General features: G+C 36.1%; 1 protein-coding gene across 22 annotated transcripts in view; it reads left to right on the forward strand.

Annotated features, from left to right (window-relative positions):
* Positions 1–17,326, forward strand: part of Ttll5 (tubulin tyrosine ligase like 5) — a 260,216-nt gene that overhangs the window by 85,533 nt on the left and 157,357 nt on the right. For 19 of the 22 annotated variants that reach the window (XR_005729960.2, XM_040276119.2, XM_040276121.2 and 16 more), the window contains 2 exons: positions 8,381–8,443; positions 11,901–11,939. Coding sequence is in view for 21 of the 22 variants with exons in the window: in XM_040276119.2 (XP_040132053.1) it covers positions 8,381–8,443; positions 11,901–11,939 (102 nt within the window). In the remaining variant the exon portion in view is untranslated. The remainder of the gene's footprint in view (positions 1–8,380; positions 8,444–11,900; positions 11,940–17,326) is intronic. The other 3 variants (XM_040276123.2, XM_040276126.2, XM_021723795.3) reach the window with 1 other exon arrangement.

Raw genomic sequence — 17,326 nt, forward strand, 5'->3', positions numbered from 1 at the left:
TTGTCTAGTTCCCCAACCCAGGGTTAGACATTGCCCTAAATTTTGTGTATCTAATGATCTTGTCTTGAAAAATTGTATGTGCCTAAACAGTATGTTTTTTATTTTTAATAATCACTGAGATCTAGTTTACATGCAACAAAATGCATTCATATACATTATGATGATGACCCTGGGGTCTCAGACATCAACTGAGCTGCTTTGTCACTATAATTTTTCTAGAATTTCATATGAAAGACTCCATTTATGTCCTGATTCTTTTGTTTGGTATGGTGTTTTTGATTTATTTGTATTGTCTGAAGAAATAAGTCGTTAGTGTGTACTCATGGATCGTGTGACTGTCCTGTAGCCTGTTATCCATTCACCTATTATGAGCCCCATGGGTTGTATTCAGCGCTCAACTATTATAAAGAAAGATGCCATCAACATTCATGTACAAGTCCCCATGTGCTTTTTGGATCTCATTGCTCTTGAGCAAATGCCTCAGGGTGGGATAGATAGCTTGTATGATAAGGTGATCATCCTTTCACATTTATCAGTGATTCAGGAAAGCTCTGGTTGGTCCCTGCCTTGCCAATGCTTAGTATTGCCAGACTTCTTAAACTTTAGGCAGTTGAGTGTATCTCTGTAGTTTTGACATTTTTCCTCTGAGGTCTAATGATATGAAACATGTATTCGGATGCTATTGACATTTTTATTTTTTGTTATTGTGTTACAAAGGATGTGACTACTTCTGGGACAGGTCTTTCCATATATACATGGAAAAATACATATTTTCTCCAAGTTGAAGCTGACTTTTATTCGTATGCTCTGCAGGGCCTTTTATGAAGGCTGAGGCCCTTTGTATTTCTTGTCTGAGATCCGTGCCATCCGCAGCTTTGCAAAGATTTTTCTCTTGTGTTTTCTTCTGGAGTTTTGCAATTTCAGCTTTTATTTCAGGTCTATAATATGTCTTGAACTAAATGTTTAGGGCACAAATTTCCTTTTTGAGTTTCTTCTTAGTGACATGCCATGCATTTTCATTATTTTGGATTTTTTTCATTCTATTTAAATACTTTCTGATTTCTCTATTGGTTTTCTTTATGGCCCACAGGTTCTTTAGAAGATACAATTTAGTTTTCAAATATTTGGGGTTTTCCCAGAGATCGTTGTGTTATTTATTTCCAGCTTACTTCTATTGAGAACAGATTTCATATAACTTACAGCTTTTTTAATTTACTGAGATTTGTTGTATGGCCCGGTATACCATTCGTCTTGATGAATGTAATATTACATTGAAAAGAACGTGCAGTCTGTTGTTGGATGGAGTGTTCCACAGCCATGTGGAGCTTGACGGTGTGATTCAGATCTTCTCTATCTGTTCTAGTTTCTTCAACTATTGATAGAATAGTGTTGAAATCTTCAACTATAATTGGTGAACACAGGAAAAGCAAAACTGATAGAGTCTTGCTAATTTGCTCAACTGGCCTCAAAATTTTAATCCTTCTGCCTGAACTTCCTGAGTAGCTGTGTTTACAGGCATGTGCCAGCACACCTGTATTCCCTCCTGTTTTTCTTTTTTTGGTAAAGAGAATTGAACCCAGGGGTGCTTAACCACTGAGCCACATCCCCAACCCTTATTATTATTTTGAGATAGGATCTCACTAAATTGCTAGGGCCTCTCTAAATTGCTGAGGCTGGCTTTGAACTTGTGATCCTCCTGCCTTGGCTCCCAAGTTGCTGGGATTATAAGAGTGTGCCAGCATGCCTGATTCTCCTAGTTTTTTTTCCCCAGTAGTTTGATAATTTTGAGTTCTCCATTTGAATCTTAAATTCATTTTAGTTGATTTTTTTTTTAATATGGTAAAAGAGAAGAGTCTAACTTCATTCTTCTCCACGTGGATATCCAGTTTTTACGACACTATTATTGAAGAGACTGTTTTTTCCTCATTGTATTCTTCACAGCTTTGTTGAAGATTGGTTGGCTAATAAGTGTGTGGATTTATTTCTGGGCTCTGTTGTCTGTTCTGTTGGTCTGTGTATCTTGTTTTTATGCCAGTACTATGGTATTTTGGTTACTATTACTTTGAGGTCAATTAGTATAATGCCTTCAACTTTGTTCCCTTTGCTCAAGATTTTTTTACCAGAGTTTTAGGGTAAAGGCTCTGATTCCAAGGATTTCAACAGACTAGTTTGGCTGCCTATTCCAAAACGCCAATTGAGGAGACAAGCAGTGGAAAAGGCAAGAAAGGAGCCTTAATTAAAGTGGCCACACTGGGAAGAACAGAGAAAGGTCTAGTGACCTAAGATCTGTCTTTGAGGAACTGGCAGGAACTTTGAGGTTTTATGAACAAAGGCAAGGGCCAGGGTTTTGCATAGCCTTTGCTCATAAAGTCTCAAAGACAGATCTTAGGTCACTAGACCTTTCTCAGGGGCAGAGAGGTTGATGCATATCTGACCAGGGTCAGCTTGATGATTATCTCAGGACTGGTTTTACGAAGTTCTGGGTAAGTTTTCATTGCTTGAGGGGCAGTTTGGTTCCTATCATGAGATGATTATTCCTGCTTAGGGGGCCAACCTCTGCTCCATCATGGGGTAATTGCTCCTGCTTACAGGGCTCATCTCATCATGGGGTTGTCTGTCATGAGGCTTGCTCTTGCTTGGGGATGGTTTTGGCTCCTTTTTATAAAGATGTTTATTGGTGAGGCCTGTTGTTTCTGGAATTCAATGCAACTACAGGAGAACTCAGAGGGAAAAAGTCATAGGAAAAATGGAGTTAAATTAGGTCAGCAACTAGGCCTTCCTTTAATTGCTTTGCCTATTTGGGGTCTTTTGTAGATCCACACAAATTTCAGGAGTTTTTTCCCCTGTTTCTTGAAGAATGGCATTGGTATTTTGATAGGGATTGCTTTGAGTAGTATGGACACATTAACAATATTTACTCTTCCAATTCCTTAATAAATGGATGTCTCTTCGTTTATTTTTATTCAGTTTCTTTTATCCATGCTTTATAGTCTTCAATATAGAGATCTTTTATCTTCTTTGTTAAATTTATTCCTAAGCATCTTTTTTTCTAACTATTGTAAATGGGATTGTTTTGTAATTTGTATTTCAAATAATTCACTATTAATGTATAGAAATGCTTCTGATTTTTATATGTTGAGGTTTTTTTTTTTTAATCCTGCAGCCTAACTAAATTAGTTTATTAGATCAAACAGTTTTTTAGTGTAGTCCTCTAGGATTTTCTATATATAAGATCATGTCATCTACAAATGGGGACAATTTAATTTCTTCCTTTCCAGTTGAGATGCCTTTTATTTCTTTCTCTTGCCTACTTGCTGTTGCTGGGACTAACTACTGTGGTGAATAGAAGTGGTAAAAGTGGGCAGCCTTATCTTAGAGGAAAAGCTTTCAACTTTTCCTTGTTCAGTATGATGTTAGCTGTGAGTTTTCTGTGTTTACATTTCATTTATACTTAGTTTATTGAGAGTTTTTAATCATAGAAGAGTCGTTGCATTTTCTGCCTCTGTTGACGTAATGTCTTCCAGTTGTTGATTTGTATTTGTTGAGCCATCTTTGCATTCCTGGAATGAATCCCAATTTATCATAGCAAACGGTCATTTTTAATGTGCTATTGAATTCAGTTTGCTAGCATTTTGTTGAGGATTTTTTAATCTAAGTTCATTTGTCTTCATATAGTTTGTGTGTTTGTGTGTGTGTTTTCATCTGGTTTTGGTATCAGAATAATGCTGGCCTTGTAGAAGGAGTTTGAAAGTATTCCTTCATCATTGAATTTTTTGGAATAGTTTGAGAAGAATTGATGTTCATTCTTCTTTAAATATTTGCTATAATTAATCAGTGAAGATATCAGGTTCTGGGCTTTTTTTTCTCTTTTTTTGATCAGAGACTTTTTATTATTGATTCAGTCTCATTACTTGTAACTGATCTATTTTCATTTTTTTTCTTCATAAGTCAGTCTTGATAAACTGTACATGTCCAGGAGAGCACCATTTCTTCTAGATTACAAGCCAGTTTATTGTTCATAATACTTTCATGATCCTTTGTGTTTTTTATATCAGTTGTAATATATCCTTTTTTCTAATTTTATGGATTTGAGTCTTTCTCTTCATTATTTTAACTGCTGGTTTATTGATTTTGTTTATCTTTTCAGAAAACCAACTCTGATTTTTATTGTTTCATTTCTTCTACTAATTATGGGTTGAGTTTATTCTTGGGTTTTCAATTCTTTGGGGTACAACATTAGGTTGTTTGAAATCTTCTGTTTTGATATAGGTATTTACATGGTATATCTTTCCCCCTTGTTTTACCTTTTATCTATCTCTATAGTTAAGGTGGATTTCTCATAGATGGTGTGTGGTTAGTCTTGATTTTAAAATTTAATCTCTGCCTTTTATTTGGAATGTTAAAAATATTTACATTTACCATAATTTTACATATGGTTGGGTTTAAAAATGCCATGTTACTCTTTGTTTTTTAGTTGCTATAATTTTGTCTCCTTTTTATTTTCTCCTGCTGCCTTTGTATTAATTGATTGCTTTTACCTCTTTGTTATACTATTTTTAGGGCTACTATCCTAGAGTGGATGCACATCTTTGACTTATTGCAATGTCACTTTCAAATAATATTATATTAATTCATGTATAATGTAGGGACTTTACAACTAATATACTTTCCATTTCCTCGTCCTATTGTTTGTGTTATCATTATCATATATTTTATTTCTATGCAAGTTCCACAGTAGAGTGTTAGTTTTGACTTGAATAATGAGTTATAATTTAAGGAAATTGAAACATTTATTACTATTTTCAGAGTCATTCATTCTTTTATATCAGTTCAGGTTTTTATCTGGTATCATTTTCTTCTAGGATTTGTTGTAGTGTAGGTCCAATGGCAACAAATTTTCTCTTATGTTTATCTAAGACAAGTATTTGTTTTTCATGGTTTTTTTTTTTTTTTTGGTACCAGGGATTGAACTCAGGGGCACTCAGCCACTGAGCCACATCCCAGCCCTGTTTTGTATTTTATTTAGAGACAGGGTCTCACAGAGTTGCTTAGTGCCTTGCCATTGCTGAGGCTGGCTTTACACTGGCAATCTTCCTGTCTCAGCCTCCCCATCCTCTGGGATTATAGGCGTGTGCCACTGCGCCCAGATGTTTTTCATGTTAAAAAGAATTTTTTGACTAGTTATTGAATTTAGATTGATACTTTTTCCCCAGTATACTTTAAAAATGTCTTTCCGTGGCCTTCTGGCTTGCATTTTTCTTATGAGAAATGTGCAATAATTCTTATCTTTGTTCATTTGTGTACAGTGTCTCTTTTTCCCTCAGCTTGCTTTTTTGTGTTTTTGTAGACTTGCTTTTTAACTGTCCTCCATGGTACATATTCCTCCAATTTCAAGTGGACTACAGGTGGTCTGGGCAGGCTCCCTCCAAAGATAACCCAGGGAAACTAATAAGAACAGCTTACTCTTGGGCTACTGAGTTGTTCAGGGATGGACGTGTGACCAGGGCCTGTCCAATGAGAGCCACCTCAGAATCCTGCCTGGGAGAGAGAGGTCCTCTTTTCTTTCTGTTAGATCTGGACAAAGGAAGCTTGTTCTTTGATTCTGCAGCTGCCATATGGTATGTCCCCATGCCAGGAACCAGCCTGTAACCATCGAACCAATAAACCAGGGCATTAGGGACAGTTTGGATCTGCTGGATCTACCCTCACTTGAAACTTGTGTCTTTGAGGAGCCTTCATCACCAAGAATGGAGTTAAATTCACAATTCTCATGTTTGAACTTTTAATGAGCAGTTAGCCCAGATCCTTTTTTCGCTACTAGTTTTACCTGGGGTCAGGTGCCAGTGATTCTAACATCCACAAAGGAAAAGTGTTCCTGGTGCTGAGAGGTGCCTTTTATGTTTCCCCAAGCTCTACTGGGAGAGGAGGTCCTAGCTTTGAATCTCAGCTTTCTAGCTGTACTTTAGCAGAGGGCAAGTCTCCTGTCACCTGTATCAGGAGACCTGCCTCCCACTCTGTCAAACTGAAATAACACCTACTTTAGAGGGCTGCTGTTTAAAGGAGATGGCACATTTAATCAGATTGCTTTTCTACAGCTTTCTTTCTTTGGGGGATTCTTTGAGCTTCCTGGGCTGTGGGCTCATATTTTTCATCAAATTTGGAAACTTTTGGCCATTATTTCTTCAAATAATTTTTTCTAGTTCCCTCCTTTCCTTTATTTTTCTAGGACTCTGGTTACATGTTAAATTGGTTCATATTTTGCAAGTTTATCAATGTTTATATTTTTTCAGACTTTTTCCCTTTCTTGCCTTCATTTTGTTTTTGTGTGTGTTCGATTTCTTTTAGATTCTTGTGCATATAAATATAGTAACTTTTTAAATCTTTTTCTTATTCTGTTATTTCTGTCATTTCTGGGTCTATTTCTGTTGACTGATTTTCCTTTTGTAAATGGTTTACATTTTTCCAGTTTCTTCATATGTACAGTAATTTTTTGATTGGATACTGACCTGTGTGTGTGTGTGTGTGTGTGTGTGTGTGTGTGTGTGTGTGTGTATTTGTGCGAGTATGTTTTGTCTTGTTGTACTGGGAATTGAACCCAAGGGCACTTAACCACTGAGCCACATCCCAGCCCTTTTTATGTTTATTTCTAGTTTTTATTGTGAGACAAGGGTCTCACCAAGTTGCTCAGACCTTTCTCAATTACTGGCCTCAAACTTGCAATCCTGCCTCAAATTTGTAATCCCAGGTTGCTAGGATTACAGCATGCATCACCATTCTCAGCTTAGGTACTGACCATTATAAATGTCATATCTGACTGAGTGTTTGGATTTTATTGCCTTCTTAAAATCTGTGAAGTGTTTGTTTGTTTTTTGTCAGGCACCTCAGTTACTTGTAAATCAACTAAATATTTTTAAGCAAATTTTTAAACATTATTTGGTTTATTGAGAATACCTTTTTTTCCTAGATCTTGGACAGTTCTGCCACTAAAGATTCCTTTGGGATGACTGCTCAGTGACTCCCATGTATAAGATCTCTCCTGACTAGTGAAACTCAGCTTGCAGGCTTGTGCGAACTCTGGGAGTTTGGCTTCTGCTTTGTTCTTTGTTCTGACAGTTGCTTTTCACTTAGCCTTGCACTCTGTGCCTGAGTGGATTAGTATTCACCAGAGGACTCTAGGGACCCCTGTTTGGGATTTTCTCTTAGGCACAGGTTTTTCCTCTGCAGCTCTCTTCTCTGAAAACTCTGGCTGCTTCCTAGAATTCGGATCTCTACCATCTCCTCTGGGAGACTGTTGGGAGACCTTTTCTTATATAGTCTGGAGATTTTTAATTCCCTCTATCAGGGATCACAGTTCTGTACTGCCGGTTGTTTGATATCTGAAGACGGTTGTTTCTTTTATGTCATATACTTTTCTAGCTCTTTGTGCTAGGAGTGCAGGTCCTGTAGCAGTTATTGTCTTGTGTAGAAGAAGAATTCTATTGTTATAAATGCTTTTGACCTTTTTCTAAACAAAATGGCATGCTTTATGTACGCTTGCTTTTTCCATTAAGCATTATGATACTAAGGTCCATGTGGTTGCCTGTAGCTATACCTCATTCCTTTTCAGTGCTTTATTTTATTTTACCATGTGTTTGTACTACTGTTAATTGTCCCATTTTCCTGTTGAAGGTCATTTGACTTCTTTCTGGTCTTTTGCTGTGCTATATATATTCTTGAATATGTCTCCTGAGTATGTATCTAGGAGTGAATTGCATCCTGTAATCCCAGTGGCCGGGAGGCTAAGGCAGGTGGATTCTGAGTTCAAAGCCAGCCTCAGCAACAGTGAGGCGTTAAGCACCTCAGTGAGACCTGTCTCTAAATAAAATACAAAAAGGGCTGGGGATGGGGCTCAGTGGTCCATGCCCCTGGGTTTGGTCCCCGGTACCAAAAAACAAAAAAACAAAAAAGAAAGAAACAGTTTCCTGTCTATATCTCATGCCCTTTCTGCATCTCCGGGCCTCACTTCATTTGACGATTTCTACATGTGTGATGTGGTCAATTTCTACATCGGTAATGTGTATCTTTATCTTTCAGATTCATTTTCTGAATTTACTAATATCACCTTTTATTAACCCAAGAAATGCTGCCCTTTTTTTCTTTTTATTTTCTAAGTTAAGTCCTTTTTCTTTATTCTTTTCATTTATTCTACTTGCTGCTACTCTGGTATTTTATAATTTTAACTTGAGCAGTCGTCTACTCACCTGCCACTTTTAAAACAGCGTATTTCTTTAGAACAGTATGTAAGTAACCTGTCCCTTCTGTGCTTGGTTCATGTTTTTATTTCTGTATTTTCCTCTTGAGCTAAGCTCATGCAATAACTGCTTTTTTCTTTGTCCTTCAGGTCCTACCTCGAGCACAAAACCTCCATGAACTACATGCTGGCAACACGCCTCTTCCAGGACAGGTGGGGATTTGCTAAACTCATAAATTTAGGACTAGGTCACAAGATTAGGACAAAGTGTATGTAAAGGAAAGAAAGAAGTTTTATCAAAACGTTTGTAAAATCTGTGATAGAAAGAACCTTGCAGAAAACGTTCATACTTCATTTTTCAGAATCTATCAGTAACTTTCAGCACTTTGAAACATTCTCAGAAACCCAAATTAAACCATAAAGATCTTTGAGCAGTCTTAACAGATGCCGTTCCTACTCATTGCCTTTTGACCTTAGGCACAATTTTAATAGAACAGGTAGTTTTTCTAGACCAGAAGAGATTATAATTACCAGATCAGAAAAAGTGGAGAGAAAGGAATTTACAGAATAAATTCACTGATACTTGTAGGAAATGACAGCTGATCATCTCGGCACAAGAGAAAAGAGGGAAAGGATGGAGAACAGACACTGGAATTCAAGTAGCATGGTGACCAAGTGTCACTTAGTCCCACAGAGTTCAGTGGCCCCTGAGACACAGCTGCATTGAACACTCTTCAGTAATTATCAAAACCTGGCACCTGAGTTATTCAGAGAAATCGTATTATTATTTTGAGAGTATCTATCTTTTTTTGAATGATTCTTAAAACAGAGACCCAGATTCCAGCCGTCATGGCTGTGTCCCCCTGGATCCTTGACTTTCACATTCCATTGTGTCTTTTATCTTTTCACTTTTAAAGATTTCTTGAAACTTGTCTTCTAAAACTCTAAATTGATCCTCAAGGTTTTTGTCTTTTGGATTTTTTTTGTTGTTATTGTTCTTTGCTTTTAGAATTCATTATCCTCATAGAAGAGAGGCTGTTTAATTTACTTTTTTATTTGGAGAATATGATTTTGATATCCAAGAACTATCTTCAATTAGTTTTCATATTTTATGGATATGAACTCTTTTCAAATCTCAGTCTTAGTTAAGTTCCTTTTAGCTTTTGCATTATATAATTTATCTGTATTGATTTTGTTTTTTCACTTTGTTCTTTTTGGTTTTTATTGTCACATATCTGCAAATATCTGGTGAGCTCTGCCTCTTGAGAAGGACTGGGCCCTTTGGTGGTTTGCCTGGTTTTCTTACAGGTCATCTAGAGAGATTCCCGACCTGACATGGACCCTGCCTAAGGCTGGATCTTCTAGTACTTGGGTTTCCTGAGGAAGAAGGGTACAGCAGACAAACTGGGGACTACTATGTTAGCCAAAATTAGGAAGCATTCCCTTACAAGTAACATAACAATCAAAAAATTTAAGACTATAATAATAGATGTGCTTTGCTAACACAGGAAATAGCAAAACCTAACAGCAGGCCTGAAAATTACCAAAACTTCACAGAAAAAATATTGATAGTATTTTGAGATCCCTGTCACAATTCTAAGTAGTATGAGAAAAGATGTATTTCTTTTGATAATGAAGTTATACTAATTCACTACTATGGATTCCTACATTTATATGGAGGAACCTTTTCATTAGAGGAGATAATGTTTTTCTATCTTAAGTTGTTATATTCCCTGCATTCTTTCTTCAAGTCCCAGTTAACAACTCCTGCTTATAAAGCATTCTAGAAATTTGGATTAAGAAAACATAAATTTCCTTGTTCAGTAAAGAATGCCTTCATGATTACTCTTGCCTACCATTTTAGCCTAACCCATGGCCAATGAGGCCATCTTTACTTGCCATTTTACAATTCCTTATCCTTACAAACTCTCTTTCCCTTGCAATGGACTTCGGTTGTTAACTAAATTCCTATGTTGTTCTTCCCTTCAGGCTGGACTAGGAGGCTGTATTCTCATCCCTTCTTTTACTCTTCAGTCTGGTTTAATTTTCCAGATTGTAGTGTAATTTCCTTTTTGCTAACTTGTGTTTTACAAGTTGGCCCTTTAGAGTGGGTAGTTTGTTATATTTGTTTATGTCAAGAACCTATCTACCACATCGTAGGCAGACACACAAAACCAGGCATTGAAAAAATGAAATTGCATTTGTTCCAGATTCTGATATATTCTAGTAAATCTCTTCAGTCTGAATTGATGTATTTCCTCTTGCAAATCCAATTGTGTTGTTAGAAGTACTTTCAAACTAAGTCTCCTTGTTTCTTATAAGTTCATTTTGTTCACCTGCCTTCTCCACCGACTCCTCTGCCTGTCTCCCTGGCACATAATATCTTACATAAGTGTCTTACTCAGTGGCCCTAGTTGTAAGCCTGGCTACATATCTGTAACTCCTGGGAATCTTGTAAATCACCTTTGTGCCCTGGCCCACCCCTAGAAGGAAGTCCTTACTAAGAGCTGCCCCACTGATTATAATGTGAAGCCATGATTACAGATTACCGGAGAAAGCTTTCATATAGCAAAGGAGTTAAAGTTGCCTTGAGACTTTTTGATGATATTGTGACAATATCAGGGATATAAGATGTGGTAAAGACAAAAATCTTGGTAAAGACAACTTTTCACTTTACTTTTTAAAATAAATATAATCTGCATTGCATTTGTCTCTTAAAAAAAACCCATAAGTTACGTGCTGAGTGATTCTGTTTATATGACATTTCTGAGATGACAAGTTTTAGAATGAGCAGTTAATGGGAGAGATCAAGTAGGAGGAAGGTATGTGTAGTTATGAAAGAGCAGCACAGGGGATGCTTATGGTGGCTGAGGTCATAGTTCAGCAGCTCACTTGTGATGGTGGACACATGAATTTTCAAGGGTGATAAAAATTGTGCTAAACTAAATATACACATTCACAAATAAAATGTATGAAGTGAAAGGAAACAATGAGAGAATGTTTTGAAAGCCTATTTAAACTTTAAAATGGTACTCGGTTCCTGTGGTTAGAGCCCAACCCTAGTTTAGAGACAGTGGATGGTGTCTGTCTGTCTCTCTCTTTTATACATACATACACATATGTATGTATGTATATATAATTTTTTTTTAATTTGTGGAAAGTTTATGATGAATATCTTTTTGGAACCCCATAAGAATTGAACTTGGTTTCCTTTCCTGAAATAGTTCAGTGAAGGTAGAATGAGCTGAGTTTGAGACTAACCAAGTCCTGGGTTGAGATGTAAAATCTTGAAGCTCTGACTGTGGGCAGGTTCCAGAATCATTTATATAAACAGAGCTAAGAACACCCTTCTTCACAGGATTGTGGAGAGGAATAAATGTGATTTGCTTTGTAAGTAAATGTAAGTCATTGTCATTTTTCTCCAGAATCTCTTTGTTTTTTTCCTTCTGTTTTTTATTGAGCTTCCCTCCAGCTCACAATATTCTGCTCTTCTCTGAGAATGTTCTCAGCTGATCTGTAGGCTTCTCTCCTCCCAAGGTGCACTTTCTGTTATGATTTCCTATTGAATGTCTATAATAAAAGAGTTCAGGAGGCATGTTTGTGTGTGTGAACTCCAGAGTGAATATCTGAATAGCATTCTCTAACCCAGTTGTCCTTTCTACTTCTGTAGGGGAAACCCAAGAAGAAGCTTATTGACAGGAAGAACACGGTAATTGATTTTTAAAAGTTGAGAATTCTTTCCATGTGCATAATAGTATGACCATGCACAGACTAAGCATAACACTTTATATGACCATTTTTAATTTGGCTCAATATGAATAGTAACATAAAAATGTTTTCTATTGAAAAAGTATTTTGTGGCCACTTTTTATAAACTGAGATTTATTTTCTTATAATTACATGTATATCTTTTGAACTAATAATAACCGTATTCTTGTTTGGCTATGTGAGAGAGACCAGTGTATTAATGAGATTTCAAGACCATGTTAGATTCAAATAAGAGCTTATGCTTTGGTCCTGACATTCTGAGGCATATGACCCTGTGCCTTATGGGACTGAGCCAAACTCACTTTCCGTTAGCTGTGGAACTCGAAGGGTGCAAAATACCTGTAACTTTTCATTTGGGCAGAAAGTAGAAATGTGTCAGAGATGGCTTTGCCTCACTGAAGACTTCAGTGACTGAAAAAACTCTTAGCCTAAAAATACATCTTCTGGTTATGGAGAGTGTGAGGCTTTACATATACCCTCTTTGTGCTGTACCTCTTTAAAAATAGCAATGTGATGACAATGAGGAAGAAACTTCCTATACACAGCTTTTTGTTTTGCCTGTAAGAGTTAAAACAAAGAGGGAAACTTGGTTTCTCAGCTAGGGCCTTTGAAGCATCAATCTAATTTTTCTTTAAAGAAGGAAAGCATTAAGATTGCTTTTTTTTTTTTTTTAAAGAGAGAGTGGGAGAGAGAGAGAGAATTTTTTAATATTTATTTTTTAGTTCTCGGCAGACACAACATCTTTGTTTTATGTGGTGCTGAGGATCGAACCCGGGTCACACGCATGCCAGGCGAGCGTACTACCGCTTGAGCCACATCCCCAGCCCCAAGATTGCCTTTTAATGAAGGGGAAACTGAAGTAAATCAAGTTTGTAGTTTGTTTCCAAATAAAGTCACACTTAGTTTCTAAGTTTTCTCTAGTTTTTAGCCCAGGAATATACTTCCTAGAGCATAGTGCTGTCAGATTGGCATTGGGAACAGAAAGAATGAATCTTACCCAGTAAGAATATTTGAGATCTGTGAGTTCTGTCCTTCCTTGTTCAGCACTCATTTGTGTCACCATCAGTAGGGGTTTGGTGGTGTAGAGATGTAAACAAATGGAAGCTGGCCTGTGGCGCCTACGCCAGAGCGTGGAACAGTGTTAATATATTGAAAAGGATTGAAATGATTCTGGGATGTTCTTTGGCCACAGTGGAATTAGATATCAGTAACAAAAGAAAAATCCCCAAATGTGGAAATGAAACAACATATTTCTAAATAATCTATGGATCAAAGAAGAAGTCACAGGAATTTAGGAAATATTTTGAACTCAGTATAACAATATAGCATCAGAATGTATGGGCTGCAGGTAAAGTAATGCTTTGAAGGAAATGTAGAGCTTTAAAATGTTAGAAAACTGAGGACTAAACTCACCAATCTAATGTCCATGTTAAGAAACTAGAAAAAGCATAATAATCAAAAATAAGTTTAAAAGAGGGGAAATATTAAAGAGCAACAATAAAGAAAGTTAACAAAATTCAAAGTTTATTCATTGGTAAGCTACTAAAATTGATAAACCCTTAGATAAACTGATCTAGAAGAACAGAAAGAGAACTCACAGTGCCACTATCAGGGAGAGAAAAGCAGAGTCCTGACAGATTGTATGGATATAAAAAGAGTTAAAGGACTATTATTAACTACCTTATTCTATTACCCTCTGACATTTAGATAAAATGACTAAATTTCCTCAGTGAGGGGCACTTACCCAAACTGACAAAACCTGAAACAAATTTTGCAGAACACTGTATCCTTTCAGACAATCGAATTTGTAATGAAAAACCTTTCTATAAAGAAAGCTCCACACTTACTGTTTAACTGGTGAATTCTGTTAGTGACATGAAAAAGGAACAGCACCCATCTTACACAAACTCCTTCCCAGTTCTTTCTATGATACCAACATGACCATGATGCCAAAACCTGATGTTAAAAAAGAAGAAGAAAATACCCTAATATCCTTCACAAGAAAAGTCACAGAGTTTCTTTGAAGAATAGTAATAAATATAGCTAGGCATGGTGGTACAGGTACACACCTATAATCCTAGTGACTTGGAAGGCTGAGGCAGGAGGATGACTTGAGCTAGTAGTTTGAGGCCAGCCTGGGTCTTATCCGAAGGGGAGAGAGAAAGAGAGGAAAAATCAGTCTAATCCACCAGTATAGGAAAAGGATATGAGTAAGTGAAATTTACATATGAGTAAGTGAAATTTTCTCCAATGATTCAAGGTTGATTTAACTTTTTTGATTTTTGGTAGTGCTGGGGGCTGATTCCAGGGTCCTGGGCAAGCTAAGCAAGTGCTCTGCTACTGAGCTGCATCCCTGGCCCAGATTTAATATTGGAAAAATGGCAATATAATTCACCACAGAGGAGAAAAACTAAATGATTATTTTATTAGATAACCCCACAGGGGGGGAAAAACCCACAGCTGATGAAATACAAAACATATTTTATGAGAAAAACTGAGCAAATCAGGAACAGAAAGGAGCTTCTTCAATCTGATAAAGGCCATATGTGAAAACTATGGCTAACGTCATGCCTGGTAAAAAATTGAAGTCCTCCCCTGCTGATCAGTAAGGAGGTAGGTTGTCCACTCACCACTTTTATTCACATTATACTAGAGGCCCTAGGCAATACTATAAAACAAGGAAGAAAAAAACAAAAAGCATACATATGGGAATGGAAGAAGTAAAATAAAATGTCTTTATTCTTGGATGACATAATCAAGTTAGTGTAAAATCCTGAGGCATCCACAAAAGAATTACAAGAACATTATAGGTGTATGTAGTGTAGTGTGAGGTCTTAGGACACATGATCAATATACTAAAATCTGTAGTATTTTAATATACTGACTAATAGTAATTAGAAAGTAAAACAAAATTCTATTTATACTAACATTTAAAAATACAAAATGCTTAGGAATAAATATAATGAGATATGTTTAATACTTAAATAGACCAAAAGCTACAAACTAAAAACTAGTACTAAAAGACATGAAGAGAGACCTAAATAAGTGGAAAGAGATGCCTTGCCTTAGGATCAGCAGACTCAGTATTGTTGAAGTACCCATTCTCTGGATCTAAAGATCCAGTGCAATCTCAATCATTATTCTAGTACCTTTTTTTTTTTTTTGTAGAAATGGACCCACTTTTTATATGGAAATACAAAGAACCTAGAAAATCCAAAGTAATCTTGAGTAAGATTTAGAGTACCTGGCTTAAATATTTTAATGCTGTAGTAATCAAGATGGAGGCAAATTTATTATTGCAACAGAATAGTCCAGAAACAGGCCTATAGTTATATGGTCATTGATTTGTAATAGAAAGCTCATGTTTTCTTTGATATAAGGAGGCTGATTCATAGTAGGATAGGGAGTGGGAGCATGGGAGGAATAGACAAACTCTGGATAGGGCAGAGGGGTTGGAGGGGAAAGGAGGAAGCATTAATGAGGGGTTAATTAATGATGGTGGAATGTGGATGATCATTATTATCCAAGTACAGGTATGAAGAAACGAATTGGTGTGAATATTCTATGTATACAACCAGAGATATGAAAAATGGTGCTCTATATGTATAATAAGAATTGTAATGCATTCCACTGTCATATATAAATAAAAAATAAATAAATAAATATCGAAAGCTGAGGTAATCCAATAGGAAAAGGAATGGAACCCAGGGAGGGGTGCTCTCCCACAGAGCTACATTCCCAGCCTTTTTTTATTGTTTATTTTGAGACCAAGTTTTGCTAAGTTGCCCAGACTGGCCTTCTGAGTAGCTGGGATTATAGGCATACACCACTGTGCCCAGCTACAGAACTCTTTTAACAAATGGGATTGGAACAACTAGTTATCATATTTTAAATGAACCTCAGCTCTTGTCTGTCTCAGAAATTAGAGGTGATTCATAGATATAAACATAAAAGCTATTCATATAAAATGGTGTTGAGGAAAATATAGAATACTTTGTCTTTGCATTTGGTAAAGGTTTTTAGATATAACAGCTATAAACAAAAAAATAATTTCCTCAAATTAAAACTTTATCATAAGGTACTATTAAAAAATGATTAGATAAGCCATGGACTGGATGGAAATATTTATCAGATGTATCTGTTGAAGAATTAGGATCTAGAAAATCTACCAAATGCTACAACTCAATAATAAAAAGACATCTAGTTACAAATGGGTAAAATATTTGGACATATACTTCAAAAAGAAGATATGTGGATAGCCAGGATGCACATGAAAATGTGCATAGCAACACAGAGAATTGTGAAATAAAACCATGATATACCACTGAACAGAAGGGCTATATTATTATAATTATTCTGATTGGCGGTAGAGCTAACAATTCTGATATTGTACTTTAGTAGTTTTAACTGGTACCAAGCACTTTAAACAAAGCATCTGTCTTGTTATAAAGCCTAGTAAATTCTACTCTGAGTCCTCCACCCAGATGAAATGAAAGACATAATCACAAAATGATTATACAGATAGGTTCATAATAGCTTTACTCATAATATTCCAAAACAAGAATTAACATAGGTGTCCAACAGCAGGAGAGTAGATAAATTGGATTGTTCAGACAATGCCTGCCACTCTATAATAAAAGTTGATGCATTCTGATATACCTAACACGGATAAACTTCAGAAACACACTGAATACGAGAAGCTTTACACAAAAGAATTCAGACTGTATGGTTCCTTTTGTTTTGAGGTTTTGAAGCAGGTAAAATGATGAAAACATGATGAAAAACTCAGTCACCGATTGACTTTAAGGTGTTAGGGAGGAATTGGCTGGAAATAGGCACAAGAAATTTCTGAGTTGATAGTAATGTTAGAGTTTGGGTTATGAAGTTTTAGGCATTTGTTAAAACTTTTTAAACGACATTTAATATTTGGATATTTCACTCTTTTAAGTTTTTTCTCCAAAAAATCTCGTAAAGCAAATATTGAATTCCAAATAGTAATGATTGTGAATTGAAATGTATAGGAGCAAAGTGCACTATTGGCTTGAAACTTGGGAATGCTTTGCAAATTAAATGGGTTGATGAATGGAGAGAGGAATATATGATTGCATATAGATACGATGGAACAAATGGAGTCATTGTAGAGACTAGATGGTGGGTAGGTGTACGATGTTCATTTTATAATTCTTTTAACTTCTGTTTAAATATTTTTATAATAAAACATTGAAAAAATAAAATGAAATAGATATAACTAAAAGATATTATAACTTATTCATAGAGAATTGAATTACTGATTAGCCAGTGATCAACAAGATGGCTATTACCCAGAGT

The sequence above is a fragment of the Ictidomys tridecemlineatus genome, chromosome 5 (genome assembly GCF_052094955.1).
Source record: "Ictidomys tridecemlineatus isolate mIctTri1 chromosome 5, mIctTri1.hap1, whole genome shotgun sequence".
NCBI lineage: Eukaryota > Metazoa > Chordata > Mammalia > Rodentia > Sciuridae > Ictidomys > Ictidomys tridecemlineatus.